At 41.2% G+C, this 17,115-nt stretch overlaps 2 protein-coding genes across 2 annotated transcripts in view; one reads left to right on the forward strand and one right to left on the reverse strand.

The window, feature by feature from the left end:
• CDC73 (cell division cycle 73) overlaps window positions 1-17,115 on the forward strand; it is a 101,799-nt gene that overhangs the window by 51,119 nt on the left and 33,565 nt on the right. The window lies entirely within an intron of this gene.
• On the reverse strand, window positions 4,314-11,334 carry B3GALT2 (beta-1,3-galactosyltransferase 2). Its single transcript, XM_069023428.1, has 3 exons — window positions 11,071-11,334; window positions 10,762-10,988; window positions 4,314-5,945 (listed from the first exon to the last, which is right to left on the reverse strand). Exon 3 carries the CDS (start codon window positions 5,806-5,808, stop codon window positions 4,540-4,542), a length of 1,269 nt encoding a protein of 422 aa, XP_068879529.1. The 5' UTR covers window positions 5,809-5,945; window positions 10,762-10,988; window positions 11,071-11,334; the 3' UTR covers window positions 4,314-4,539.

The raw sequence follows: 17,115 nt of genomic DNA on the forward strand, positions 1-17,115 counted from the left end.
AAAGCAGAGCCCACGTTCTGTCCTTGCTGACCTACATTTGCACAGTGCAGCATTTCAGAGCTGGCCATGCAGCTTCCCTGCCTCCCTCCTTCCCCTGGGTGCCCACGGAGTGCCTGGGCTTGGGAAGCAGTGCTGGAGATGGGATCTGTGGGAATAACAGCCAGTGCCATGTCCAGTGGTGTGTTCAGCAAGGGGGGGGTGAGACTGTGCCCCGAATCACATCCTGCATTGGAAGGACAATCTGACATGGAAAGGACAATACTGCTCTTCATTGAGACGTGCGGTTCTCACAGCGTGACTGAGTGATTGTCCAATATTTATTTTTTTGTGCTATTTGACAGCATAAGAGGGATTGAGAAATGGCATTTAAAATTGGGAAAATATGGAAACAACAAGTGATGTTTCTGCAAATCAGTTACAAGCCTGTTCTTCCCAAAAGCACAAATGGAAGTAGTAGCTTCTATATTAGCATCTTCCCTCTCCCTTTCATCTCCTCCTAGGATGTTTCCATGCATTGCAATGAGCATTCATTCAAGAGAAAAGATTTTCTTGCCCTCTGGGATTGTGTAGGTATTTTAGATTGAAGTGTGATTGGGGACTGTGTTAACATATCAGGAAAATTAGCGGGAAGGGGGAGGCAGTCTAAAGTAATGGCCTCTAGGTGCTTCCCTCCCCTCCAGTGCCTGATTCAGCCGGGGCTTGGAGACAGTTGATGCATGTCTTAACATGTTGATATATTCTGAAAATACTTTGTAAATGAGGACTGACACGTTTTATATTACTGCACTGCAAAGAAAAGCAGATTCTAAATTGCTGTTCTAGTAAGGTTAACCTGAAAGGCAGTCTGTCTCATCTCTTCTAGATCACTGCCATCCCATAATTTGAGTTTATAAATTTAAGTGAAGATCTTAGTGGGCACTGAATTTTCTCTCAGAACAACCACTGAGGCTTGGAAGTACCTTGACATGTAATTTTTTAAATTTAGAACAGACTGTGAACTTTACCCATGAAAGATCTCTCAGTGACAGGGGATGGGATCAGTTCTACTACAGCAAAAGTGCATTTTCCATTCTTAATTCTATTGGTGTGGGATGTGCAAATAACTCATACCACTGATGTAACTGGAGATGTGAAAGGAACAGTTCTGTTGTTGAATAACAACTTTTTTTTGGTGGGACTTAATTTTGGTCCTATAGTATCAATGTGTAAATCTTTATATAGTTGAAAATTAAATAAATATAGGGAAATGATGGAATTCCAATTTCTGATTTTTGTTACCAGGCCAGCTTTTCTGAGATTTTTCTTTGCCATAATGAGGGTACTGATGATGTCACAATTTTTTTCTCCCATCATAAGTTTTGAGCCATTATGATTTTTTATATTTGTTTTCAACCTGAAGCAGACATACAGAGAAGTAAAAACATTTAAAGCAAATATTATACAAACTATTGTACTTCTATATTCAACGAATAGTTATATCTTTTATCCCTTTTTTTTACTGCATTGCAGACAAGTTAGAGTTTTAGCTGTAAGTTTGTATCTTATTGCTAATCAAAAATGCATTTTTTTCTTGATGTATGGGGAAAGGAAGTGAGAGAACTTGTCCAAGCCTTTAATGATATAAATAATTATTGCACTATTGTTAACATGAGCTGTTTTTATATTCTAGTGGAGTGAGCAAATAGCTTAAACACAAGCTAGAAAACAGTAAAACATTCAGAGAAAGGAATGTAGAGCTTTCATTCTATAATTGCATATTTCATCACACAAAATGATTCCCTTTTGTTACTGAAAGCTTTGCAACAAACTGTGCAAGAAAACAGTACTTGGATGCAAATGTTTTTAGTCGCCTTTGACCATCTTGATAAGAATTCAAATATGTTCATAGGGTAGTTTCAACTTATACCCAAACACTAATACAAATTAAAAATCATGTTGGGCCCTTCAAAGGGCATTCAGAATGGCTTTTTATTTAGCATCTGGTGCTCCTCACTAGTTCTGTAAGCAGCAGGAGGTTTGGTATGCTGAACTCGTGGGCATCACGCCGTGGTTCTGCCAAGCTCGGGCAGATCGGCATCGTGCAGGAGCTCCAAAGCCCAGCACCCGAGAGGTGGTTTGGCTGCCAAACTTGATGATTCCAGTGCCAAACTATTTAAGGTTTAGTATTAACCTCTTGGACTACACCCAGGAGCCAGGAACAGCATTCAGGACTAGCCAGAGTTGGTAAAATCGAGTACATCGCAGTGGAGCTGGAAAGCGCCAAGGGCCAGGACCAGCACTGAAGTCCTCTCCAGGAGGCTGGACTGCGTCCTTGGCCAGCACTGCCTGGGGAGAGGCCACTTATGGCACTGGACATCTTCCAAAATTCAGTCCCCTGCAGTAGTAGCTGGCTTCCCACACTTGCTCTGGGGGTCTAGAGCTGGCACTGTGGTGGAGAGCCTGCCTGCAGTGACCTTCAGCCAGGTGCCTGTCAGCTGCGGCCTGCAGCAGCTGGGAGCAAGCAGCACATTGAGTAGGGAAAACTGCAGCAGGTGCTCAAAGCACACTCCCAAACATCTGTCCAGAGCAGCTCTCTCACATGAATGGCAACAGGCATCACGTAAACCAAGTGTATGAACTTTCAATTTAGTTGGAGAAATCTCTGCAGAAGAGTTACTACTTTTACAGGTATTTGCTTTCCCCAAAACCAGACATTATACGATTTGAGGGGTGTTGGAAATGTAGAAATGTACAATTAGCACACCTGAAACACGCAGAGGAAAAAATATAGTGGAGGATCACCAAAAAATGGTGTTGAGCAAATTTCCATGCCCACCTTCCATAAGAGCTGCTGGAATTGCTTCAGAGGTGCACCCAGTGCCTTGCACTCTGTTCACGTGTGAGAGTTCCTGCAGACAGACAGCCTGAGAGCTGCTGAGAGTGCTCAGTAATATGATTTGTCTTCTTATTATAGAGGAGAAAACCCTGCTGTGATCTCTGTACTGTGCATGAAAACCAGGCTTTAAGGACTAGGGAACACTACAAAAACCAAGTAATGCTAAAGCTAGAAATTTCTTTCTTCCTGAGCAGCTTTCCCAGAAAAAGTGAAATCTTAAGACCATAAATATAATCAATTTTATTAAATAATAAAAGTACATCAAAGATTTGATTTTATCCAATTAAAAAGTCCCAGTCAAACAGAAAACTAATTGTAGTTCGATCATTTGCTGCTAAATCAGAGGTGGGTATTGCTTACCCTGGCACTGTGACAAGCAGTAAAACCTGAATTTGATAAAACTCTGCTGTAACAGCTGGAAAATAAGCTTTAAAAGTTCTGTTTGTTAGAAAACTGGAAATCTGTAAATAGATTGAACCCACTTCTCCAATTTATTTTCAGTGGTACGTGTTACAACTTTAAATTGCTTAGATTTTGTTCCTGCCCATATTGCTGGCCAGAACTCTCAATCTTATTGTGACCTAGTCTTCCCCACCTATAAACTCAGGTATGGGGCTCCATTTTCTCCAGCACGTGTTTTCACTTGACTGATCCTTGGTTTTGTCAGACAGGAAAGAGCAAAATCAACACATTTGAATAGTTTTCTCTCACTTTGCACAAAATGAAACTTTGTCAAGAACAGTGCAAGACTGGAACTTAGGTTTTACATTTCTCATCAGCCTTTGAGTTACCTTGAAGTTATGTAGGGAAATTAACAGCAGATCCAATGAATTTGCATGAAGGTGCCAAGGGGAATGAATGTGACTTGGCACCAGATCTTAGGAGCTTGCCCTGTGACTTCTAGAGAATGAAGTAGCTTTTGGTCAGCTCCTTGTGGACATCTAGTTGCATCCAGAACACCACTTGCATTTCTGAAGGTGATGTACAAAGCAAGTCTTTGCAACTTTGATTTCATTTATCTCTCCTTCCAAACTAAATAAGCAAACTTCCCAAAACTGGACCTACTTCAAGGGAGTACTTTCTTAGTACTTTAGAATTTATTGGTAGTGTCTTACTAAATTGTGACATTGCTAAATGTGTTGTACATTAAAGAAGTGTATAATAATTGTCATGTGGCAATTGAAGGTAAAACTGATCTGCCCTTTGTGCATTTCCTTAGTTTTTAATTTTTCATTTTATAGCATTTCTAGATAACAAGAAGTCATTACATGGAAGAGAACTAGAGCTATGAATGCATTTTTTAAAATAAAATTTTAGTGTGGAAAATATGCTCAATTATATTTTATTGGCACATAAATCAGCAATTGTACCACCAAAGTGTGCATGCTTATTATTGCACATTAACACAGAAATCCTTATATACCATCTTTTTTGTTGGTTTTTTTTTTTTTTTTTTTTTTTTTAATCTCAAATTCGCTGGGAAAACCTTTTGGTTATAATTCCATAATATTCAAGAGCTATGCTTTTTATTCAACTTAAAAAAATAATTTCCCGCCTGCTGGGCCGTGTGCGGGCTGTGCCTGGGGCTGCTCCGCGGTCCCTGTCCGTGCGTTCAGCGCTGTTTATTTACAGGTGGCAGCGGGGCCGGGCGCCGGGGCCGGCCCTCAGTGCAGCCTGCGGTGGCGGTACCTGCCGGCCTTGTCCTTGGCCGCGTTGGCGCAGGCGCTGTGCTTGTTCTGCTGCAAGTGGTTCCAGTATTTGATCAGTTCGCTAGGTTGGAACTGATGGGAGGTAATTAGGTGGCTGTATTTACAGCTGGAGTAAGAAACTCGCCAGTGATTGAAGACAAACTCGTTGGGTGGGGGCATGGGGTCAATCCGCAGCTTGGCGAGACAGATCCCCACGTACACATCCTCTAAATGTAAACGTCTGATGCTTAAAGAGACCTTAAAGATTTTTTCTGCTAAGTCTCCAGAAAAAACATAACCCGTTCCAGAGCAGAATACAGGATAACGTTCACTTGGATACAAATCAGGTGGCATATACCACTTGCTATCCTTGTTCCTATTAGGTGCATAACCTCTCATTAAATAACCTGTAAAATACTTGTGCCTCGGAGGAAGTTCTGGTTTCAGAAGCTTGTGTATTAAATATTCAGTATTGACAAACATATCACTATCAGTTTTCATAACATACGGAACATGTGGACAGTAGGTTGCAACCCAGTTCATTCCCATCAGAGTTTTAATAGTTAAATTGTAGTAGGTGTCTAAGTATTCTTGTTGAATGATGTCGTGGTACTGTCTGCTTTCCTCAAGGATGGTTCGCTGGAGGTGTCCATTTACCTTGGTGCTTAAGCCCAACAAAAAAATCCGCACAATTTGGATGCCAGGTGTCATGCTCTCGTTGCCCCAGGTCTGTCGGATTGCTTGTCTGGCCTCCACCTGGCCTGGCTCTGCAGCTATAAGCAGTATTAGGAAAGGGGTCTTCTCCTGGCACTTGTCAGGTTCGTTGATGATGTATTTGAAATGATAGGAAGTTGGATGCCCAGTGCCTTTCTCATTGTAAATACTTCCATTGGCACTGAGGGTGTTTTCCAAACCGGTTACTCCCTGTGGGGACAGATCTGTGTTGTTGGGGTTGGTGACTGTCTGAGGCCTGAGTGTCTGAGGCACAGCATCTCTCCACATGTTCCTTAGAGAGCTGTGGTTGGTCTCACTTTTTGTAGATCTAAATCCTCGTATGGTGTAAGCCATGGGGTTTTCTCTGAACCCAGCCTTGCCTGGCAGCCAGTCATGATGGTTAAAGAACAGAAACATGGCAAAAAGAAACACCAGAGAGACCAGGCCAATGAGATGGGTGCGAAACAGAGACCTTTTGGTATTCCAGGTCATCTTTGCCAAGCAGCAGTGTCGTCTTCTCCACTGAAGCATGTTTGTAAGGATCCAGTGATGGGATATGAGACAGTGCTCAAGCACAAGGCTTTTCCAATTGGTTTAGAATCCACTGCTATTCTTTGGTATTCATTTTCCTTTGTTTATGTTGAGCACTTGTCTGTAAATGGTGCACTCTGCAAAGAGTAAAAAAAAAATCAGAAATCGTTCATTTTACACACTCATAACATAAAAGGTTACAAATAGAAACTAGATATAAACATAAAATTCAGTTAAATTTACTTTTTTCATAAAACAGCCCATGTCAATGGAAATAAGATTTGATTTATGCTAAAAGCCAACCTTGTTTTATGATTTAACTTGATTTGTTAGATTTTAAAAATGCTTTTCTTCATGGTAAAAGTTTCGACAAACATCCTGGGTACCAAAGAAAAAGGAGAAAAAAAAATGGATCAGCAGGAAAAAGTGTGAAGCAGATGTAAATAGCTTCATATCCATGGCTCTGAAATCCTTGTAGAGGGTTTGAGAATGACTGAATGAAAAAGCCTTGCTGGCAGATGGAAGGGTTATTGGCATTAATTAAAATTGATTTGACATGCAGAGGCTGGGATGGCTCACAGTTTAAAGCCCTTTTTGCAAATGGCCATGCCTGGTGGTGGGACAGACGGCAGAGGGTTGGTGATGGCAGAGCTGTGTTAGTCACAGGACACTGCCTGGTGCGTCTCCACCGGCCCCCACTGTGCAGGGAAAGTCAGTGAGAAGATGCACCTGTCAAAATTAATTTTCAGGGTCCAGTAAGCTCACTGCACAGCCCTTAGATGCTAGTGCAGGATAACGTTCCCAGTCACCTTTCAGGCACCTTTCACCTTGTACTCTGCATTGGAGGAAAACATTGACTGGAACACTGGGCTGTGGTGCCAGGCTCAGAGGCAGCTGGATTAAAATTAAGCTCTTGATTTTTTTAGTATGCAGAGATCTTGGGTAGTGATCATGTTACATGGAAATAAAATTGTTCAGGACTAAGTTTCTGGCCAGCTCTCTGATGATCGTGATTCTGGTTTGGGTTTTATTTTCCTCTATAAAAGTATGTGTAACTACTGTCCTTCTCATAGCAGTCAGAAATTTCAAGTATTCTGACCAGCAGCTGTAGCTGTAGGAAAAAGTGCCAAACTAGTCTGTGCTTCATTTTTTCTTAAATTTTTGTTCATATTCAGGAGCAGAGTCAATATGGCAGCTTCATGATGCTGCATATTAAAAGCTGATCACATCATCTCGTAAATGAACCTTTCACTGCACAGTAGCAATTCGTTTGCAATTTTCAATTTGCTCTAATTTATTCCTGGGCCCTAGGGTTTTGTATAGGAAAAAGGATGACAGATGAACAAGAGTCCATAGAAAATGCTGTTTCTAATAGAAATATGTAATTTATTAATTGCTTTGCTATCTTCTTAAACCAATATTTGCATTAATTTGTGCATTTAAAAACTAAGTGATACGTTTCATGGGAAATTACAGGGTTTAACATTGTAAGGAAGTAATTTGAGATGTCAATCGAATAATAGAATATTAAGTTGTATGTGTGTGATACAACATCCAGTCTGCCCTATTCACGAAAGGGAATATTTGTATTTCGGAAGGGTGGGGAGAGGGGTATAACTGATGTTTATTTTACTTACTTACCTTTACAACACCCTCCGAGCGAGCGGGAGATGCCTCGCGCCCGGGCCGCCGCCTCAGCGACCCCCGCCAGGGGGCGACGCTGCGCGGCGATTGTGACGCGAGAAGGGCGCGCGCGCCGCGATCCTTCGGGAACACCCGAGCCCGGCCCGGGAACACCCGAGCCCGGCCCGGGAACACCCGAGCCCGGCCCGGGAACACCCGAGCCCGGCCCGGGAACACCCGAGCCCGGCCCGGGAACACCCGAACGGCGCCTCTTGTCCGGACCACTGCACTTCAGGTGTTTTCATGTGTTTGGTTTTAAAGCTTGCTGAAAGTATCTCTGATTTTGTTATTTAACTGTTCGGGGCTGATGCCACTTCCCGGAGACTCAGCTGCCTCTCTAAAAATCATAAACGCCTGTGTCTGAACTGTAGTTCAGGAATTAACCTGACACTCCACACTTGAGCTGCTTTAACTCGAGTGTTGTCCACATGTAAAAGAAGATACACCCCAGATGTGCAAGGCTCGTGTTTATCTGGCCACTCGCACCTGCTTTTGCCTGCTGGAAAAACAGAAGCCTCCCTCAAAACTCGTAATTCTTAGTTTGTCTGCAGTGTGCAGTGAGCTGTAAGTGAGCACTCAGCTATTCGGGAATATCTCTGCATAAGCAAACATAAACGTCACTTCAAAGGATAGCCCAGATGTCGGGGAAGTTAATTGTTTGATGGTAACTTGGAGGGCAGCAGTGGAAATGTTTGATTAATTATCGTTCCATTGCATGCGCCCACAATTTAGGAAGAAAATCAAAGCCAGAATTTCATGAATGTGGAGTAGCAGGTAGAACTCAGAATAATATTGTCACACTGAATGGTTCCACTTATAAAACTACAGTCATTAGATGGAAATACTTCAGCAAAAGTGCCCTGCACTACTAATCTCTGTATAATTTTTAAGTGAGGTAGTGTTTTGTTGAGCAGCTACTTCAGTAAGGCAATAGGCAAAAATAAGAATCTTAAGTTACATAAATATTTCTGAAAACTGAAAGCTGTTTGCAGGTGCTGTGTTTCCCTGATGCACTGAGGAAGTGTCCCAGCAAAGGCAGTGACAATGGCCGAAGCCTTTTTTTATTAGGCTGTATGCTCACATAGTGCACATGAAATAAGTTTTACAGTGAGGGGCAGAACTAGAATCAGGAGACATTTTAAGAGAGTCATATTTCCTTGATTTTTCAACGTAGGAGTGTCTTAGGAAATCTGTCTCTGTTTGCCCTTTAAAAAGGCATTTTATGAATAGGGGAAGCACCCACACCTATTTTTCAGCTTCATAAAGCTATTGACTGAAAAGCCCCAAATAACTTGGGCTCATTTTCTTTGCAGTTTGTGTGTAAAACATTTCAAAATACACAGTGGGGTATTAAGCATTGAAAATACAGCAACAACAATTGCACCTTAAAAAAAAATAGTACATGCTAGGGGGCTTTGTTTAAAAAGAATGTAAAAAACTGTCAATAGATATTAAGCCCACCATCGAATAGTATAATAAAAGTATTATTTTGTCTCACTTAATTAGGGTTAGAGCATTACTTTTTTTTGCCCAAATACTTAAAATTCCATTTCACAGAAAGGTTATGAACAGGCACCAACTATTGACAGTAGATAAGAAAACCCAAGTACAGCAGAGGGTCTCTAGAACACTCGCCTTGTCCTCTGAGAATGTGTTGTTGCATGTAACTGCATTTTGGAGACATTATTTCTGATAATGCTCCTTCATTTTTGGCACTTGATAGTGCAGTCACTGATGCATTATCAAATGCCAAATACATAAACTGTGAATGCCTCTTGAATTTTTATTTGTGGTCTGTGCTCTGCTGGTGTTTTGGTTCCTGGTACTTGTAGTTCTGCTCTGTAATTACAGCTTTGCAAATTGAAGCATTCGACTTCCTATTCACACGTCTTGGATTTTCATATTTTGATTAGCTGTGTGGGCAAACTCTTAAATTAGAGGGAAGAGTTCAAAAGGCAGCCTGAGTCTGTATTCTGATGAACAGCAGTTGCATATTGGGCCTCATTTAATGTGTCTGACTTCCCTCACAAACTCCATTAATCTTTTGCACAAAACAGTATTTGGGATAAGGTTTGATGTGCAGGTTTTTAAATGTCTGATACTAGTGTCTTACATTAGCCAGGTGTGCTTCTCCTGGAGTGTTGCCTGAAGGTACATTTTGTTGTTGTTGTTTTAAAAGTTCTGTAAAGTGACTTTATATTCTAAATGTCTCAAAACTGATTTGAAACCAGTGTCTGTTGTATGCTGTGTCCCTTGGTTTGTGAACTCTTGCCAGCTGCAGTTGTTTTATTTCATGTTGGCATTGCCTTGAGCAAAGAAAGCACATTTATATTGACATTTAATGATTTATTATAGCTAATTGGTAGATTCTGCAGATAAGCACTTTCTTTCTGTGGTGTATTGAATTGCTATAGATTTAGGTCTTAAATTTGTATTGCAATTATTCATCTTTTTTTTGCCATTAGTGATGAAGTATTTAAGTTTCAACAATAAATAGGAATGAATGGCAATTAGATGGAATGTTATTTTACAATCCAAGTTAAAACAGTCAGTGTTTTCATTTTAAACAGAAATTGCAGTGATGGCAGGAGATAAGTTACGTGCTTACCATTTTGAGTGTATAGTGTTTGAAGGTTTCCTTTTGGGATGTCAGGGAGCCTGATGTTACTTGTAAATCGTGGTGCCTGATTGCACTGCTGATGGTTTAAATCATGCCCAGTCTTTTGCCTGCTCCCAGTTTATGCTTGGCCGGTAGTGCCCTGGTGACATTTTGCTTGTGTTTGGGGGGCAGAAAAGCAAGTGTAAAAAGGGCTGAGGGGACTTTTAGGATAATGTCTTTTGGCTGCGTGGTCTGTTTTATTGGTTCAGTGCTCTCGGTATGTCACATTATGGCCATATTACCATGCTTTAAGATTACTTCAGATAAGGATTAATTCTGACCTAGTTTGAGAGGATTTCTGACTGTTTTTTCTGTATTGGAGGGCTTTGAGTTTTTAATTTCTCAGTTAAAAGCAATCATTGCAGGAGCTCCATTATCCCTTTAATCCTTCCTCTCCAGCCACCCCAGCCTTGGCAGACTGTGAGCAGTGCATTTATTTGGTGTAAGGGAGTGACATTGTGCTGGGGAGAGCAAAACCTGCTAGAATTCTTTCTCCCTGCTCAGAGACAGTGTTATCTCAGGGCGCCGCAAATTAGGAACGATCATTATCTGTAATGGCTGAAAAGGTAACAGACAAGCGAATGAATATCACACACAAGGGTTTGACATACCTTCCTTGGTCAGGCCATTTATGGTGCAGGATTATACCCACAGAAAATAGTTTGGGCACGCCATCACTTCAGCAAAAAAGATGCTCTCGACCATGCGCACATCCCCCACCAGCCCTGCTTCGTGCGACCGCTCTGCTCGGGCTGCGCTCTGTCCATCTGCCTGCCCGTCGCCGTGTTACCTTCCTTGCGTGGAAGTGGCGTCCTTGTCTCGGGGCTTTGTGTTCATGCTGCAGACAAAGGGACAGGAGTTGTGGCTGCTGCTGGCGCGGGGCTGGCTGGCGCTCACAGCCGCTGCATTGGGGCTCTCACATCTGGTGTCTCCCGGCTCGGACAATGCAGGGCTGTGTTCTGCTCTCCTCAGGATCCATATTTCTGGTGGAAATGTTAGCAGGGAGTGCTAGCGCGTAGTGCCTCAGTTGTCTTCAATAATAGGATCTCCCTCTGTTCCTTCCTTCATTGTTGCTAGGCAGTAGTAGAAATGGTTTGGAGCTGTTTTAACCCGGAATTGTGGTGTATAAAATCCATCCCGTAGTTCTTCAGCTGCTGCACAGGCAGGCAGCAGTTTAAATGTGGGCTTTGACAGATGCTGTCTTCTGACAGAGCAGAATTTAACGTCACTGCTTGGCTGAATCCCACGTGATTGTTAGCATTCATTTTGACTAAATCCAAAGGCAGACAGGAAGCTGTACAGGCTCTTGCTCTTATTTGATAAATGATACATACTCAGTTCATGCACAGTGGTAGGTGATAGTATAAAAATTGTATGATCATTAAGTGAAAAATTGAGGGTTTTTACAGATTGTTTTCACTTTTCCTTGACACTGTAACTTAGGCTTCTCTAGGAGATTTTTAATGCTAGATATTCTATTCCCATATTCCAAAAGCTGTTCTGCTGTGCAAGGGAATTAAAAGCATTTAAATGCCGAAGCTTGATTTAACCCATTTGGCTCTTTTGGAGTACAAATGGTTTGTGCCTTCATGCCAAAGAAAAGATAAAAATGTCTTTCTTTGCTCATATTTCTTTTACACATGCTTACTCTTTAAAAGCTGCTTTTTGTTATCTGAGGTTTTTTAATTAGGCTGAACAACACTGATGTATAAGCACATGCTGTTAAGCTGTCTCTCTGCTGTTAATGGCTTTCTGCTATGGTACAGCCTGAAGTCTGGCGTTGCAGAGTCAGGGGCACTTCATTTCAATTATTGATGAACCTAAAATGTCTTTTGTCTGTTACAGACATACCTATATCACAGAATTTGTCTTTTTGGTCCTAAGGAAACTTCTGTTCCTTTCCTTTCTCTCCTTTCAATGACTGACCCTTCTATGCTGAAGCATCTTATTCTATTTGCTATATAAATAAAATACCACAATAGATAGCTGGGAAAATAGAGAGCTAGCAGCTTACTTACCCAGGTATTTATTAGTCACTGTGTTTGCCCACTCTGTTTTGAGAAGCTAATGACTAGCTCTTCAGGCTTTCTTTCCAGCCAAAAGGTAAAGAAACTGTAATTTATCTGGTGTGTCTGATCTGTAGGATTGGGGGTAGGCATGTCCCTTACTGGGAAATAAGGCTTTCCCAGGCAGTCAGTGTGTTTTATTATTTTAGATGCATATGATGCTCATTTACTAGAAACGTAATCAGATTTAGATCCTCCTAACTAAATCATCTATGTACACTAACTTTCTCTATTAATTTAGTCTTGTTTGTAATGCATGCAATTCCTAACCTAATAATGATTTCCACAAATCCTTTGATCCTATCTGAGGACATTTTAGGGTCATGAGCATATTTCCTAAATAGTAATTATAAATATAAAGTGCATATCAGTAAAGAGTTTGTATCTCCTCCAGTCTAAAGAAATCAGTGTTTAAAAAATGGAGGGGAGGGGTCAGTGTGGAGGTGGAGCATGAGAAGAGGGCCTGTGTCCAGCACCGCTTACTGATCTGGGACTTCTATGAATAATTGAAAATCAGTGCACTGAGAGGTTCAATATGTGCCCAGACTACTCAATTTCCCACTTAAACACACAAAGGTTTCTTCTGGCTGCCCTGTATAATACTCAGAATTTTGGGTAGTCTGTTGCTGACGCACACAAATATGTGAGAGTGTGGCCAGGAGTGCTCCCAGTTTGCTGCACTCTGGGGTGTGAGTAGGAAACCAAGTGGGTTATTCGTGTGGTCGGTGCACCCATGGGGACTTAGGCAGAAGGAAGTAATGCTTTTGTCAAACACAAACATGTAAATCTGCCTCTGAGTTTTGAATTTTCAGACAAGACATGTAACCTTGTATTTGGGAAACGAGTTCAAATCTCAACAGAATGGTTATTAAAATCTCCACTGTTTCAACTTAATTTATTTGCTGCTGCTTCACTGTACCTGGTGTAGCTGCTAAAGCTTGGGAGCTATAGGTAGGGTGTTTATGTATTATATTGGAAGGGGCAGAGCTGTCTTTATTTTTCTGTAAATGCTCATTAGTAAATATTAAAGGTACGAAAATCCCAAGGGCTGTTTTTCTAAATAGAATCCCTTTTAAAGTAAATTTGGAAGGGAACAGACATCAGCTTCGGCTTTTAATTAAATGGTCATATCCCTTGTGTGTAGCCTGTAAAGTTCAGGCGGAGCTCTTGTCTGTTGATATGTGTAAAAAGTGTCATCCTGCCTTGTGAACAAATTGAGTATTGAATTCTTAAATATTAATGACCAATATCTTTTGTTCATTCTCTCTCTTTTTTTTTTTTTTTTTTCAAATAAGTATGATCATTCTTTGCTCATCTTACACAAAAGTAAGAAAAAACTTTGATTTTTATACTGCTTTCCATCTGGGAGTGACTGATGTAGCTTTAGAGACAAAGTTTCAGGAAGAATTTCCTTTTCTTGTATAGCACTTTGTTCTTTGCTGCTCTCCTATGATACTGTGTGTTTGTGGGAGTTTCAGGGGGGCAGGTCTTGCTTTGGACTGGAAAGAAATAGGAGGTGCAGATTTTGGTAGTCTTGCTGGGTTGGAGGTTGGAATGAGCTTTACTTCAGCCCAGTCTCAGTGCAAAGGGTCAGTGGACTGACTGCTTGTTCTCGATGCAGGGACTAATGTGTTCTGTAATGTTACTATGGTTACATCCGAAATTAGAAGCTGCAGTGTTAGTGTTTGAGAGGCTGCCACCTATTAAGGCTCCAAGGAGTAAGTGAAAATGTACAGCCTGTGAGGAACAGGCGGGGTTACTGTGACCAGGAACAGGAGTGCTCAGCGAGTCCTGCAAAGAGACAGGCAGGGAGAGGAGAGGGCTGCTCACAACACCCTGTGCACATGACAGCTGGCAACTGAGCAAAATGTACCAATGCAAAACAAACCTGGGGAGGTTTGGAATATTTTCTTCAAGAAACTTACGAAACTCTCTGTGTGGCATTTTTAGAGGGTGTCAGCAGAGTCTTGTCTAACTGGTTTTGTAATAAACTCTTAGGTTGAGCCATTCAGTAAAGTTCTGCCTTGACAACATTAGCAGAAATTCCTCAAACTAATTTGGAGTAATTGCAGCAGTCAGGCATATACTGCTTGGTAACTTCTCCCTGGTGGCACAAGCCCCATGAGAGTTTAAATACTTAAGTCATAGCTGGTATATCACTATTCCCATATGGACCGTGCTTTCTGGAAACTCCATGAATACTTTGCAAACTTCATTCCACTTTATCATAGTAAAATGCAGTATTACATCAACTGTAATGTGTTGAGAGCCTTTCAAGTGACAGTTCAGAATGATTAATGGCAACATTTTCAAGGTTGGTTATTCTTGCTTTTAAGCTCTATTTTTACCTTCTGGAAATGTGTTAATACAGAGTGTCATAAATGCTTAGTTTTAATTTTCCATGTTAAGAATTATTATGTATATGGCCAGTGGCCATTCTCCTCTTTCCTTCAAAAAGAATACTTCTCCAGTAAGTTCAGCTAGAGTAGAGACAGGGTTGGCAAATACTTGGAATTTGCTTGGCTACTTTGAGATCCTAACATGTTTCTTAGCTATCCCAGATATGTTTAAGTGAATGAAAAATAGCAATCTAGAAATGACCACAAGTGTCAGTATTGCCTGCCTTATTTTGCTTAGTAGATTTTCACCATTGCTTAGCTGGTAGTGAAACCCAGCTTTTGCACTTGGTGCATTGTTTTATAAATGGTCAAGATTTTGTTCTCTGTTCTAATAACACCCAAGCCATAAACTTGGTGATTTCATTAATTATTGAGTGTCATAACTTTAGAACTTGAATTCAGTAATACAGATCGATGTACGTAACTAGAAAAAGTTCCCAGATGTTGTGAAACATGCATGGGGTTTTATGTAGTTGATTACTGTTATGTATCATCCCATAAGGAATATGAGCGTATCCCCAACGTCACAAAGCTGTGAGAAAGGGAAAAGTCTGAGTGATGTTTTCAAGTCAGGAGGGTGCTTCTGGGGAAACATTTCAAGGAGATGTTCTATAATTTTAAAGCTTGTATTTTTTTATTAAGTGAACTGATCTTCTAGGTATCCAGCTAAAATTCAGTGCACAATCCTATCACAGCTTCCTTAGAGGAACACAGGTTTGGAGTGTTTCAAAATTCACTCAAAAGGCCAAAAGACAAACTGGTTTTGGTCTGCTTTGGTTCAGTTCTGGTTTTGTGTGTTACGCAAATGTATACTGTCCAGACATGTTTCTTTCTTCAATACTGTGTTGTTTGTTTTATCATATCTTCTCTTTCTTCTGTATTCTGATTTTCATGTCTTCCCTCAGGCTTTGCATGCAATTATTGCTGATCTCAAGTGCTAAATGCAGATTTTATTCTTCCAGGGGATGGACAACATAATTTCATTTGTATTGTGCAGGATTCTTGGTTGTGTGGTTCTCCCCTGATGAACTGGCAAGCCAGTGCCAGCAGTAATATTTTCTGCCTGTCACAAGTGTTGCTTTTGCATTCTGAGAAGAGCAGGGACTTTATGAAGCTTTGATTCAGCACAGCAGGGGAGAGGAGGCCAAGCAGCTGAAGTACCAAATATTCACAGGCAGTTTAAAGGACGACAGTGGGAAATGGGCTGGTGTTTTCCCCCTTACCTCATTCTTGTTTCATCCACCTGCCTCTGCACTTTGTGATCAAGGTACCCCTAACACCCACCCTCACATCCCCAGCATGAGAATTAGAAATAGAAACTCCAATTCTTACAGACAGTGAGACTCTCGGGGAAGAAGTGGTAGTAAATATCCAATCTCAAAGCAGAAAGATGGCATCCTGTTGGGGATAACAGGCACCAGCTCTTATGCCAGGGAAGGAAAATGTCTTGTTCCAGCTGCTGCGACCTGTGCAGGCCTTTTCTGTGCCTGATACCTTCTTTTTCTGCCCCTTTTCCCTCAGGCTGTCCTCAGGCTCTTGAGGCGTCCTACACTTCTCTCCCAATAACTTAAAGAGGCCCATCCTGATGAATCCTTAAGATTTATGGAATGGGTTTACTGTAGATGTTGAGAATGATAACATGGTAACTCTGTGCTCTGAGAGCTTTGTTGAGCTGAGGTGGAGCTGTGGAGTTTGGTTGTTGGGGGCTGTGCTGTCAAATGGTGTGTCCAGGTCAATCTTACCTGGCAGTCCCAGGTAAGAAATTTCATGGGTTTTTTTCTCATTTCACCTTTTTTTTTTCTTTTTCACACTTGGCATTCCATGCCCTTCAGGTTCACCAAAGGATGCAGACATCCTGGCCAGCACTCCTCCATGCTGGAGGAGCTACATAGATTATTTTTTTTTTCTTTTGTGTGAGACCAATTAAGAGATTAGCAACTTCAGCTGTTCATCGGCTCCCTAAGTTTTTTTCCCCATGTATATGGTTTGTACAGGAATATGGAGACATTTTGTCAGCCTCAGAAATTCTTAGTACTGAAATAGGTGATGCTCTTGTTTAGTGAATGTTAAATAATGTGAAATTGAAGAACTGGACTTTCAGAGCTGTCAGAATTTCCTGTGACTTGGGGTTGAGACCTGTACTGATGCTTTCCATCTGTCACATTTCCTCAGCAGCTTTAGTTCATTAATTCCTACAGCTCCATCCTGTAGGTATCCTCATTTACAGCTGATTCTGGGGGACATGAAGGGTTTACAGCAGAAATAACAAAGATTTAGCAAGTGCCTTAAATGCCTGAATCCTTTTCTTCAAGCACAGATGCTTAAGCTAGGAAAACCAACAAAATCTGTGGAAAAAAATGGTTCCCCCAGTGACTCAAGAGGTCCTATTCCTGTAATAAATTTCAGCAATATTTGTTCATAGCCAACAGAAAACCTGGATCATAAAATGGAGAATAAATCCCCTTTTAAAGGCAGTTCCCTACTGCCCTTTTTTTGACAT

The sequence above is a fragment of the Aphelocoma coerulescens genome, chromosome 8 (assembly GCF_041296385.1).
Source record: "Aphelocoma coerulescens isolate FSJ_1873_10779 chromosome 8, UR_Acoe_1.0, whole genome shotgun sequence".
Lineage (NCBI taxonomy): Eukaryota > Metazoa > Chordata > Aves > Passeriformes > Corvidae > Aphelocoma > Aphelocoma coerulescens.